Genomic DNA, 13,438 nt, shown 5'->3' on the forward strand with positions numbered 1-13,438 from the left:
TGGGCCACGCCCCCTCCTCCCCCCGGGCCACGCCACGACCCTCCTCCCCCCTCGGGCCACGCCCCCCCTCCTCCCCCCCGGGCCACGCCCCCTCCTCCCTCCCCGGGCCACGCCCCCCTTCCTCCCCCCCGGGCCACGCCCCCCTCCTCCCCCCCCGGGCCACGCCCCCTCCCCCCCGGCCACGCCCCTCCTCCCCCCCCCGGGCCACCGCCCCCTCCTCCCCCCGGGCCACGCCCCCTCCTCCCCCCCCGGGCCACGCCCCCTCCTCCCCCCCGGGCCACGCCCTCTCCCCCCGGGCCACGCCCCCTCCTCCCCCCGGGCCACGCCCCCCCTCCTCCCCCCGGGCCACGCCCCCTCCTCCCCCGGGCCACGCCCCTCCCCCCCCGGGCCACGCCCCCTCCTCCCCCCGGGCCACGCCCCCTCCCCAGGCCCACGCCCCCCCTCCTGGAACTGCATTTAATTGCCCTGGTGTGGAGGGGGGAGGTGATGTTAATTAGAACTGAGGAGCGTTAATTAAGCCTCAGGTCCAATAAATCCTTCCAGCCTCAGCTAATTACTCCCCCCAGGTCCAGGTTAATTAATTGCACCGCTAATTACCCCCCCGGTGTAATTAACTCCCCCGCCTCAGCTGAGTTTTCCCCTTCCAGCACGCAAACGAGCCCCCCACCCCGGCGGTAATTAATTATGCAGAGCGGCTTAATTACCCGCCCCGAGCGCTAATTCCCCCCCCAGGAGTGTTAATTAGCGGTGGCTCGTTAGGCGGTACTCACGGTAGCCCATGCCCTGCAGGAAGTACTTGAAGGCCTCGGTGAGCTTGGCCGGCTGCGCGGGTGGGGCCGTGACCTCCGACCCCTCCCCGGTGACCTCTGACCCCTGGCTGACCTCTGACCTCGCGACCCCGGTAAGGCCCGGTCCCCCCCCCCCAGCAGTCCTCTGACCCCCCGTGACCTCTGACCCTCTGTGACCCCATGACCTCTGACCCTGTGTGACCCCATGGGGGGGTGTCATGTGACCTCAGAGGAGGCCCGGTGACATCACAGGAGGCCCGGTGACATCACCAGTGACGTCACTCACCATGGCGTCCTTGTGGGGGGAGTTGTCGCCCACCACCAGCAGCACCGGGCAGCTGGGGGGGCAAAGGTCAGGGGTCGCGGGGGGGTCACGGGGGTCACGGGGGTCACGTGGGGTCAGGGGTCAGGGGTCACTCACCGCAGGCTGTTGGCCCCGCTGCGCTGCAGGCCCAGGTCCCCGCGGCTGCAAGGGGGGTGTCCCAGTTCATCCTAGTGCCTCCCAGTTTGATCCAGTTCCCCCTATTTTCTCCCCAGTTCCCTCCCAGTTCTCTCCCAGTCCCTCCAGTTCCCTTCCAGTTCCCCTCAGCTCAATCCCAGTTGCTCCAGTCCCTCCCAGCCCCCCGGTACCCCCCAGCTCCATCCCAGTTCAATCCAGTTCCTCCCAGTTTGATCCAGTTTCCCCCAGTACCCTCCCACTCCATCCCAGTCTGATCCCAGTCCCCCAAATCCCATCCCAGACCCCCCCCAGTCCCCTCCAGTCCCTCCCAGCCCCCCCAGTTCCATCCCAGTCCCCCCGGTTCAATCCAGTTCAATCCCAGTGCTCCTAGCCCAATCGCAGTCCCTCCCAGCCCCCCCAGTTCCATCCCAGTCCCCCCCGGTTCAATCCCAGTTCAGTCCCAGTCCTCCTAGCCCAGTCCCAGTCCCTCCCAGTTCCCTCCCAATCCCCCCCGGTTCAATCCCAGTTCAATCCCAGTCCCCCCCAGTCCCCTCGCAGTCCCCCCCAGTCCCCCCCCAGTCCCCTGCCAGTCCCCCCCCAGTCCCCCCCAAGTCCCCCCCCAGTCCCACCAGTCCCCCCAGTTCCATCCCAGTCCCCCCCAGTTCAATCCCAGTGCTCCTAGCCCAGTCCCAGTCCCCCCCCAGTTCCCTCCCAGTCCCCCCCGGTTCAATCCCAGTTCAATCCCAGTTCGATGCCAGTCCTCCTAGCCCAATCCCAGTCCCTCCCAGCCCCTCCCAGCCCCCCCAGTTCCCTCCCAGTCCGCCCCGGTTCAATCCCAGTTCAGTCCCAGTCCTCCTAGCCCAGTCCCAGTCCCCCCCCAGTCCCTCCCAGTCCCTCCCAGTCCCTCCCAGTCCCTCCCAGTCCCTCCCAGTCCCCCGCAGTCCCCTCCCAATCCCCACCAGTCCCCCCAGTTCCATTCCAGCCCCTCCCAGTTCAATCCCAGCTCGATCCCAGTGCTCCGAGGGCAGTCCCAGTGCCCCCGCAGCCCCGCCGCAGCGCCCCCAGTTTGCCCAGTACCTGTTGTACATGGCCCAGAGCAGGGGGGCGTTGGGCGCCGCCCCAAGCCGCCGCCGGGCCTGCTGCACCGGGGGAGGGGCGGCCGCCAGCTCCTCCTGCGGCCTGCGCGTCACAGCCCCGCCCCCGCCCCGCCCCCGCCCCGCCCGCCCCCGCCCCGCCCCTGCCCCGCCCCATGTCACAGCCCCGCCCCCACCCCGCCCCCACCCTGTGACCCACAAGTGACCCTCCCCCAACCCTTAACTGAGCTCCCTGACCCACAAGTGCCCCCCCCGACCCACAAGTGGCCCTTGGGGCCTCCAGGTGGACTCTGGGCCCCCCAAGTGCCCCCCACAGGCCCCCCAAGTGCCCCCAGGCCCCCCAAGTGCCCCTTGAGGGCCCCCAAAACTGACCCCAGGACCCACAAGTGGCCCTCCCCAGACCCCCAAGCACCCCCCCGGACCCACAAGTGGCCCCCCACGGGACCCCCAAGTGCCCCCCGCCCGACCTGCGTGAAGAGGTGCGCCAGGATGAGCTCGCTGCTGGAGGACGTCAGGCCCGACAGCTGGGGGGGCACCCGTGGGACCCACGGCGACCCACGGCGACCACCGCGACCCACCGGCACCCACAGACACCGTAGGGACCCACCGCGACCCACAGCGACCCACAGCGACCCACAGACACGTAGGGACCACCGCGACCCACAGCGACCCACAGACACCGTAGGGACCCACGGCGACCCACAGACACCCACAGACACGGTAGGGACCCACAGCGACCCACAGACACCGTAGGGACCCACAGCGACCCACAGCGACCCACAGACACCGTAGGGACCCACCGCGACCCACAGCGACCCACAGCGACCGCAGACACCGTAGGGACCCACGGCGACCCACAGACACCCACAGACACGGTAGGGACCCACAGCGACCCACAGACACCGTAGGGACCCACAGCGACCCACAGCGACCCACAGACACGACAGTGACCCACAGTGACCCACAGTGACCCACAGCGACCCACAGCGACCCACAGACACCACAGCGACCCACAGCGACCCACAGACACCGTAGGGACCCACAGCGACCCACAGCGACCGTAGGGACCCACCACGACCCACAGCGACCCACAGTGACCCACAGACACCGTAGGGACCCGCAGCGACCACGGCGACCCACAGACACCGTAGGGACCCACAGCGACCCACAGCGACCCACAGCTACCGTAGGGACCCACAGCGACCCACAGCCGCCCCACCAACACCGTAGGGACCCGCAGCGACCCACAGCCACCCACAGACACCGTAGGGACCCACAGTGACCCACGGCCGCCCACCGCCACCCACAGCGACCCACGGCGACCCATAGGGACCCACAGTGAGCCACACGCGACCCCAAGTGACCCACAGCGCCGCGGGGCCAGCAGCAGGGAACCCCCCCCAAACCCCGCCCCCTTCTGCCCCACCCCTCTCCCCAATGGCCCTCCCCACCCGCCGGCCCCGCCCACCTTGTGCGCAACCCAATCCACCCAGCCCTTGGCGCGGGGGTTGATGTTGATCAGCACCAGCCCTCCACCGCCTCGGGGTGCAGCAGCTGTGGGGCGGGCCAGACCCATAGCGCCCACGGCACGCCCTCCCCACCCCATAGCGACCCCCACAGCCCCATAGCGACCCCCCAGCCCCACAGCCACGCCCCCCGAGAGCCCCAGCGACCCACAAGTGCCAAACCAAGAGACCCCACTAACCTCCTCCAGCCCATAGCGCCCCACGGCCACGCCCCCCCAGCCCCATAGCGACCCCCCAGCCCCATAGCGACTCCCCAGCCCCATAGTGACGCCCCCCCTGCCCCATAGTGAACCCCCAGCCCCACAGCCGAGCCCCCAACCCCCCAGCGACCCACAAGTGCCCAGAGACCCACTAACCTTCTCAGCCCCATAGCGCCCCACGGCCACGCCCCCCCGCCCCATAGCGACCCCCAGCCCCATAGCGAACCCCCTGCCCCATAGCGATGCCCCCCGACAGCCCACAACCCCTAGCGACCCACAAGTGCCCAACCAAGAGACCCCACTAACTTCCTCCAGCCCCATAGCGCCCCATGGCCATGCCCCCCTGCCCCATAGCGACCCCCCCCTGCCCCATAGCGACCCCCCATAGCCCCACAGCCACGCCCCCCGAGAGCCCCCAGCGACCCACAAGTACCCAACCAAGAGACCCACTAACCTCCTCCAGCCCCATAGCGCCCCACGGCCATGCCCCCCCGCCCCATAGCGACCCCCCCAGCCCCATAGCGACCCCCAGCCCCATAGCCAAGCCCCCAACCCCCCAGCGACCCACAAGTGCCCAGAGACCCCACTAACCTCCTCCAGCCCCATAGCGCCCCACGGCCATGCCCCCCCACCCCATAGCGACCCCCCCAGCCCCATAGCGACCCCCCCAGCCCCACAGCCGAGCCCCCAACCCCCCAGCGACCCACAAGTGCCCAGAGACCCCACTAACCTTCTCCAGCCCCATAGCGCCCCACGGCCACGCCCCCCGCCCCATAGCGACCCCCCAGCCCCATAGCGAACCCCCTGCCCCATAGCGATGCCCCCCGACAGCCCACAACCCCCTAGCGACCCACAAGTGCCCAACCAAGAGACCCCACTAACTTCCTCCAGCCCCATAGCGCCCCATGGCCATGCCCCCCTGCCCCATAGCGACCCCCCTGCCCCATAGCGACCCCCCAGCCCCACAGCCACGCCCCCCGAGAGCCCCCAGCGACCCACAAGTACCCAACCAAGAGACCCCACTAACCTCCTCCAGCCCCTAGCGCCCCACGGCCATGCCCCCCCCGCCCCATAGCGACCCCCCCAGCCCCATAGCGACCCCCCAGCCCCATAGCCAAGCCCCCAACCCCCCAGCGACCCACAAGTGCCCAGAGACCCCACTAACCTCCTCCAGCCCCATAGCGCCCCACGGCCATGCCCCCCCGCCCCATAGCGACCCCCCCAGCCCATAGCGACCCCCCAGCCCCACAGCGAGCCCCCAACCCCCAGCGACCCACAAGTGCCCAGAGACCCCACTAAACCTTCTCCAGCCCCATAGCGCCCCACGGCCACGCCCCCCGCCCCATAGCGACCCCCAGCCCCATAGCGAACCCCCCTGCCCCATAGCGATGCCCCCCGACAGCCCACAACCCCCTAGCGACCCACAAGTGCCCAACCAAGAGACCCCACTAACTTCCTCCAGCCCCATAGCGCCCCATGGCCATGCCCCCCTGCCCCATAGCGACCCCCCTGCCCCATAGCGACCCCCCAGCCCCACAGCCACGCCCCCCGAGAGCCCCCAGCGACCACAAGTACCCAACCAAGAGACCCCACTAACCTCCTCCAGCCCCATAGCGCCCCACGGCCATGCCCCCCGCCCCATAGCGACCCCCCCAGCCCCATAGCGACCCCCCAGCCCCATAGCCAAGCCCCAACCCCCCAGCGACCCACAAGTGCCCAGAGACCCCACTAACCTCCTCCAGCCCCATAGCGCCCCACGGCCATGCCCCCCCGCCCCATAGCGACCCCCCCAGCCCCTAGCGACCCCCAGCCCCATAGCCAAGCCCCCAACCCCCCAGCGACCCACAAGTGCCCAGAGACCCCACTAACCTCCTCCAGCCCCATAGCGCCCCACGGCCATGCCCCCCTGCCCCATAGCGACCCCCCAGCCCCATAGCGACCCCCCAGCCCCACAGCCACACCCCCTGCCCATAGCGACCCCCCCGCCCCATAGCGACCCCCCCAGCCCCCACAGCCACGCCCCCCAGCCCCACAGAACCTCCCCCGAGATTCCCGCAGCCCTGCATTCCCCCAAATCTGCCCCCCGCCCTGCCCCACGCCCCGCCCCACGCCCCGCCCCACATCTCACCCCAAATTTAGCCAGGACGAAGGCGCCGGCGCCCACCCCGATGCCCACGATGCTGGCGATGCTGGGGGGGTGGGCGGGGTCAGGCCGGTGCTGGCCCCGCCCCCCCATCCCGTCCCGCTACGGGTCAGGGGCCCCCTCCCCGCCCCACAGCGCCGTGGGGCGCCCCCCCCGCCCACTCACTTGAGGTGCCGGAGGACGCAGGGGACGATTTCGGCCAGTTGCTCCAGGGAGGGGTACTGGTACCTGCGGGGGAGGGGCGGGGGGCGGGGGGGGAGGGCGACAGGGGAGGGGCAAGGGGTCAATCGGGGGTCGAGGTGGGGGAGGGCGGGCGAGGGGACAATGAGGTGAAGCGATGGCGGTTGGGGGGGGGAGGGGTGCGTAGGGTGATGCTGCGATGTGATGGCGGTCGAGGTGGGGGGACAGGGGGCGGGGGGTCAACTGGGGGGGGGGAGGGGTGGGGGGGTCAACAGAGAGACGACAGGGTCAACTGGGGGTTAATGGGGGCAACTGGGGGTTAGTGGGGGGCAACTGGGGGTTAATGGGGGTCAGTGGGGTCAACTGGGGGTTAATGGGGGCAACTGGGGGTTAGTGGGGGGCAACTGGGGGTTAATGGGGGTCAGTGGGGTCAACTGGGGTTAATGGGGGCAACTGGGGGTTAGTGGGGGGCAACTGGGGGTTAATGGGGGTCAGTGGGTCAACTGGGGGTTAATGGGGCAACTGGGGGTTAATGGGGGTCAACTGGGGGTTAGTGGGGGCAACTGGGGGTTAATGGGGGTCAGTGGGGTCAACGGGGGGTTAATGGGGGTCAACTGGGGGTTAATGGGGGTCAACGGGGGGCTTATGGGGGCAACTGGGGGTTAATGGGGGAAACTGGGGTCAATGGGGGGCAACTGGGGGTCAATGGGGGCAACTGGGGGTTAATGGGGGTCAACAGGGGGTCAACTGGGGTTAATGGGGGCAACTGGGGGTTAATGGGAAGCAACTGGGGGTCAATGGGGGCAACTGGGGGTTAATGGGGGTCAACAGGGGTTAACTGGGGGTTAATGGGGGTCAGTGGGGTCAACTGGGGGTTAATGGGGGTCAACTGGGGGTTAATGGGGGTCAACGGGGGGTCAACTGGGGTTTAATGGGGGTCAACTGGGGGTTAATGGGGGTCAACGGGGGGTCAACTGGGGTTTAATGGGGTCAACTGGGGGTTAATGGGGTCAACTGGGGTTAATGGGGTCAATGGGGGGTCAATGGGGGTCAACTGGGGGTTAATGGGGTCAACTGGGTGTTAATGGGGGCAACCAGGTGTTACTGGGGGTCACTGGGGGTTAATGGGGGTCAACTGGGGTTAATGGGGGTTAACAGGCGTCAATGGGGGTCAACTGGGGGTTAATGGGTGCAACTGGGGGTTAATGTGGGGCAACTGGGCCTTAATGGGGGTCAACGGGGGTCAATGGGGGTCAACTGGGGGTTAATGCGGGCAACTGGGGATTAATGGGGGTCAACGGGGGGTTAATGGGGGTCAGTGGGGTCAACTGGGGTCACTGGGGGTCAATGGGGTCAACGGGGGGTCAATGGGGTCAACGGGGGGTCAATGGGGGTCAACTAGGGGTTAATGGGGGTCAACGAGGGGTTAATGGGGCAACTGGGGGTTAATGGGGGTCAGTGGGGTCAACGGGGGGTCAATGGGGGTCAACAAGGGGTTAATGGGGGCAACTGGGGGTTAATGGGGCAACTGGGGGTTAATGGGGGTCAGTGGGGTCAACGGGGGGTTAATGGGGGTCAACTGGGGGTTAATGGGGGTCAACGGGGGTTAATGGGGGCAACTGGGGGTTAATGGGGGTCAACGGGGGGTTAATGGGGGCAACTGGGGGTTAATGGGGGTCAGTGGGGTCAACGGGGGGTTAATGGGGGTCAATGGGGGTCAACTGGGGGTTAATGGGGGCAACTGGGGGTTAATGGGGGTCAGTGGGGTCAACTGGGGGTTAATGGGGGCAACTGGGGGGTTAATGGGGGTCACTGGGATCAACTGGGGGGGTCCGTGGGGTCAACTGGGGGGGCAGTGGGGTCAACCGGGTCGTCAGAGGGGTCAACGCAGTCAACTGGGAGTCACTGGGGTCAACTGGGGGGGCAGTGGGTCAACAGGGGGGTCAGTGGGGTCAACCTGGGGGTCACTGGGGTCAACTGGGGGGGCAGTGGGGTCAACTGGGGGGGCAGTGGGGTCAACGCAGTCAACTGGGAGTCACTGGGGTCAACTGGGGGGAGCGGAAGAGGGGAGTGCAGACGCACCCCGGGGGGTAGGGCGGGGCGCCCACCTCCATGCCGGGGGGGTCGAGGTGGACGAGCAGGAAGTGGCTGGCGACCTCCCGCATCTCGGGGTGGGCGAAGAGCGGGGCGAAGCACGAGGCGTCTGCGGGGGAGGGGCGCGGCGGGAGAGGGGGAAGGGGGCGGGACTCACGCGTGTGGCCCACGTCCGGCAGCATCAGCAGGGCGGGGCGACCAGGGCGGGGGCGCGCCCTCCAGCGCCACGTGAACAGGCCCCAACGGCGTCTCCAACACCGCCCCCTGCTGGCCGGGAGGACCGGACACCGGAACGGGGAGTGGTCACCGCCACACCCCCCACAGGTTCGCCCCCAAAATCTCGCGATTTCCCCCAAGATTCCCACCTTTTGCCCGCCAAATCCCGCATTTTTGCCCCAAATTACCCCATTTCGCACCAAAATCCCCCATTTTGCCCCAAAATCTAACGATTCCCCCCAAATTCCCCCATTTTGCCCCCCAAATCCCGCATTTTTGCCCCAAATTCCCCCATTTCACACCAAAATCCCACATTTTGCCCCCAAAATCCCGGGATTTCACCCCAAATTCCCACATTTTGCCCCCAAAATCCCCCATTCTTGCCCAAAATTCCCGCATTTCGCACCAAAATCCCACATTTTGCCCCCAAAATCCCGTGATTTCCCCCAAATTCCCACAATTTGCCCCCCAAATCCCGCATTTTTGCCCAAATTCCCGCATTTCACACCAAAAGCCCACATTGTTGCCCCAAAATCCTGGAATTTCCCCCCAAATTCCCACATTTTGCCCCACAAATCCCCCATTTTTCCCCCCAAATTCCCGCATTCCGCACCAAAATCCCACATTTTGCTCCCAAAATCCTGTGATTTCCCCAAATTCCCCCATTTTGCCCCCCAAATTCCCGCATTTTTGCCCCAAATTCCCGCATTTTTACCCCAAATTCCCCCATTTCGCACCAAAATCCCACATTTTGCCCCCAAAAGCCCGTGATTTCCCCCAAATTCCCCCGTTTCGCCCCCCAAATTCCCGCATTTTTGCCCCAAATTCCCACATTTTGCCCCAAATTCCCACATTTTGCCCCAAATTCCCCCATTTCGCACCAAAATCCCACATTTTGCCCCCAAAAGCCCGTGATTTCCCCCAAATTCCCCCGTTTCGCCCCCCAAATCCCCCATTTTTGCCCCAAATTCCCGCATTTCGCACCAAAAGCCCACATTTTGCCCCAAAATCCAGGAATTTCCCCCCAAATTCCCCCATTTTGCCCCCCAAATCCCCCATTCTTGCCCCAAATTCCCCCATTTCGCACCAAAATTCCCACATTTTGCCCCAAATTCCCCCATTTCGCACCAAAATCCCACATTGTTGCCCCAAAATCCCGCGATTTCCCCCAAATTCCCCCGTTTTGCCCCCAAATGCCGCATTTTTGCCCAAAATTCCCACATTTCGCATCAAAATCCCACATTTTGCTCCCAAAATGCTGTGATTTCCCCATATTCCCCCATTTTGCCCCCCAAATCCTGCATTTTTGCCCCAAATTCCCCCATTTTCCACCATAATTCCCACATTTTGCCCCAAATTCCCCCATTTCGCACCAAAATCCCACATTGTTGCCCCAAAATCCCGTGATTTCCCCCCAAATTCCCCCGTTTTGCCCCCAAATGCTGCATTTTTGCCCAAAATTCCCACATTTTACACCAAAATCGCACATTTTGCCCCCAAAATCCCCCATTTTTGCCCCAAATTCCCGCATTTTAGCCCCAAATCCCGCTTTTTTGCCCCAAATTCCCCCATTTTGCACCAAAATTCCCACATTTTGCCCCCAAAATCCCGCAATTTCCCCCCAAATTCCCCCATTTTGCCCCCAAAATCCCACATTTTTGCCCCAAATTCCCCCATTTCACACCAAAATCCCCCATTTTGCCCCCAAAATCCCCCATTTTTCCCCAAATTCCCGCATTTCGCACAAAATCCCACATTTTGCTCCCAAAATGCTGTGATTTCCCCAAATTCCCCCATTTTGCCCCAAATTCCCGCATTTTTGCCCCAAATTCCCCCATTTCACACCAAAATCCCACATTTTGCCCCCAAAATCCCGCAATTTCCCCCCAAATTCCCCCATTTTGCCCCCAAAATCCCCCATTCTTGCCCCAAATTCCCCCATTTCGCACCAAAATCCCACATTGTTGCCCCAAAATCCCGTGATTTCCCCCCAAATTCCCCCGTTTCGCCCCCAAATGCCGCATTTTTGCCCAAAACTCCCACATTTCACACCAAAATCCCACATTTTGCCCCCAAAATCCCCCATTTTTCGCCCAAATTTCTGCATTTTTGCCCCAAATCCCGCTTTTTTGCCCCAAATTCCCCCATTTTTCACCAAAATCCCACATTTTGCCCCAAATTCCCCCATTTCACACCAAAATCCCACATTTTGCCCCAAATCCCCCCATTTCACACCAAAATCCCACATTTTGCCCACTGAAAAGGGAAGCTAGGGAAGGAATTTGTCCTGTCATAGAGCGGTTCATAGAACTAAGACTACTAAAAGAATGTGAGTCAGAATTCAATACACCTATACTTCCAGTTAAGAAACCTGATGGGTCCTATAGGATAGTTCAAGACTTAAGAGCCATCAACAAAATAACAGAGGACCTGTGGTAGCTAACCCCTATACCCTATTAACCATGCTAAAACCTGGTTTAGCTTGGTTTACGGTCCTAGATTTAAAAGATGCTTTCTTTTGCCTCCCTCTCCATGAAGCCAGCCAGAAAATTTTTGCTTTTGAATGGGAAAATCCCAAAAGTGGTCGAAAGACCCGGCTCACATGGACGGTGTTGCCGCAGGGTTTTAAAAATAGCCCCACAATTTTTGGGAATCAGCTAGCAAAGGACTTGGAATCATGGGAACCACCATCAGAAGAAGGGAAGGTGTTACAATATGTAGACGACCTTCTTATTGCAACCAGAACCAAAGAATCCTGTGTCATTTGGACCGTGAGTCTGTTCAATTTCCTGGGACTACAGGGATATCGGGTTTCTAAGAAAAAGGCACAGGCGTTGTTACAACCCCAGGTCACGTACCTGGGGTACGAGATCAGTGCCGGACAACGGATCCTAGGACAAGCCCGGAAAGAGGCCATATGGCAAAGCCCCCGACCACAAACTATAAAGGAACTACGGACATTCTTAGGAATGACGGGTGGTGCCAACTTTGGATATGTGATTATGGTCTGCCTGTTTAAGCCACTCTATTCCCTGATAGCAGCTAACCAAAAGTGTCTCCAGTGGGATGCTGAGTCAGATCGAGCCTTCCATCAGCTGAAGAAAGCCCTGATGTCGGCATCGGCATTGGGACTTCCTGATGTGAGTAAGCCATTTTTTCTATTTTCCCACGAAAAACAAGGAATGGCACTAGGAATATTGGCACAAGATTTGGGACCATACAGACGGGCGGTAGCATACTTCTCCAAACAGCTGGATGCCGCTGCGAAAGGGTGGCTGTTCTGGTTTTGTTAGTGAGGGGGGGCCTAAGGTGGTAGCTTCTGTAGGAAACTGCTAGAAGTCGCTCCGCTTTGTTCAGTGGACTTGGCTGGGCCTAGAGCGGACCCGCTGCTGGCCAAGGCCGAGCCGATTGGTAGCAGAATGTCCCGTGATAACGCCTCTGCGATAACGTATTTAAATAGGGGAAAACAGAAAAAAAAAAAAAAAGGGAGAGATGTGAAGCAGCTGAGCGGGGGGCAGAGAGGGGGAAGCGCGAGCCTTGTGGGCCTTGCAGGCCTCACCCTCTGGCCTCCCGCCGGGCAGCCGACTGGGCCCAACTCGGCCCGGCCTGGCTGCAAGAAGTGGAGAGGAGCAGTTGAAGTGAATAAGATGTAAAAAGGATCCTGAGAGGCGTCTGCCAGCCTGTTGTGAGGAACGGCTGCAGACGCCAAGGTCAGTGAAGGAGGAGGGGGAGGAGTAATGCGGCTCCTGGCCAAGATTCCTCTGCAACTCGTGGTGACGACCATGGTGGAGCAGGTTGTCCCCCTGCAGCCCATGGAGGTCCACGGAGGGGCAGAGATCCACCTGCAGCCCGTGGAGGACCCCACGCCGGAGCAGGTGGAGGCCTGAAGGAGGCTGTGCCCCGTGGAGGGCCCGCTGGGACAGCTGTTCTAGAGGGACTGTGTTGGATACCTGGAGTATCAGGGACACTTAGTGAACAATCCAGACCGAATGGAATTGTTATGTTTGTGAGCAGCAGGCCTCAAGGACATCACTGAAGCCGCTTGTGAGAAAGTAATGAAGCCGCCTGTAAGAAAGTACTGAAGCCACCTGTGAGAAAATAATGAGGCCGCCTGTGAGAAAGTAATGAAGCTTCCTGTGAGAAAGTAAACGAAGCAACCTTGAAGAAGATCGTAAACAACTCTGAGAAAGTGAAAACATGAAAAGTACGGGACTTTCAGGTTAACGGGACTTTCCAGATTAGCTAACTGCAAGTAGGAAGGATATGCAAATGTAACTATTAGAGCTTAAGCCAATCACGCAATGACTAGTAGGCATATTTTATCTTAGCAATATAAATATGTGCACCCGGGACTAATAAATCGAACTACGCTTATTACTCATATTGAGTCTTTTGTCGTACGTTCCTCCGTCGCTCGCAAATGGCGCCCGAACAGGGACTACTAGAAGACACTGCTATCGGAGTGGCGGAGGCAGAGAAGCACCGGGAGCAGCGACCGGGGGGCAAGATCGACTACGCATTTGTCCTTCAGATGCGACGATCCGGAGCCTGAACCGTTGAAACAGGGGTTCGCCGTCTGCCAGGACAAGGACAGGCAGACAAAACAGGACAAGCTGCAAAAAAGGGGTGCCTTAATCAGGGAGCACCAATAGTGAGTACTTAATCAGGGAGTAAAAGGGGTGCCTTAATCAGGGAGCACCAATTGTGAAACTGCCGGCAATAATGGAAAAGGAGGTAGCCCTAGAATTATTATGCTCT

At 62.0% G+C, this 13,438-nt stretch overlaps 1 protein-coding gene and 1 long non-coding RNA gene across 2 annotated transcripts; both read right to left on the bottom strand.

Moving 5' to 3' along the window:
• Nucleotides 1-1,072: 1,072 nt before the first annotated feature.
• On the bottom strand, nucleotides 1,073-2,346 carry LOC147596046 (uncharacterized). The gene is made up of 3 exons (XR_015261648.1): nucleotides 2,305-2,346; nucleotides 1,210-1,254; nucleotides 1,073-1,126 (listed from the first exon to the last, which is right to left on the bottom strand). It is a non-coding gene; the product is annotated as an uncharacterized LOC147596046 (long non-coding RNA).
• A 1,478-nt stretch (nucleotides 2,347-3,824) lies between these two features.
• Nucleotides 3,825-8,667, bottom strand: LOC147596047 (protein NDRG2-like). The gene is made up of 5 exons (XM_086771703.1): nucleotides 8,622-8,667; nucleotides 8,453-8,573; nucleotides 6,356-6,418; nucleotides 6,176-6,236; nucleotides 3,825-3,875 (listed from the first exon to the last, which is right to left on the bottom strand). Exons 1-5 carry the CDS (start codon nucleotides 8,644-8,646, stop codon nucleotides 3,840-3,842), a joined length of 306 nt encoding a protein of 101 aa, XP_086627829.1. The 5' UTR covers nucleotides 8,647-8,667; the 3' UTR covers nucleotides 3,825-3,839.
• Between the last annotated feature and the right edge of the window lie 4,771 nt (nucleotides 8,668-13,438).

Source organism: Chlamydotis macqueenii, unplaced genomic scaffold (genome assembly GCF_036417535.1).
Source record: "Chlamydotis macqueenii isolate bChlMac1 unplaced genomic scaffold, bChlMac1.mat HAP1_SCAFFOLD_300, whole genome shotgun sequence".
NCBI lineage: Eukaryota > Metazoa > Chordata > Aves > Otidiformes > Otididae > Chlamydotis > Chlamydotis macqueenii.

What these genes read in the sequence shown, in the direction of transcription:
- LOC147596047 (XM_086771703.1), bottom strand. Translation starts at nt 8,646, where the DNA reads ATGCTGCCGGACGTGGGCCACACGC. An exon ending in GCCGGACGTGGGCCACACGC is followed by an intron (nt 8,574 to 8,621) that starts GTGAGTCCCGCC and finishes CCTCCCCCGCAG; the next exon opens with ACGCCTCGTGCTTCGCCCCG. An exon ending in TGCGTCCTCCGGCACCTCAA is followed by an intron (nt 6,237 to 6,355) that starts GTGAGTGGGCGG and finishes CCACCCCCCCAG; the next exon opens with CATCGCCAGCATCGTGGGCA.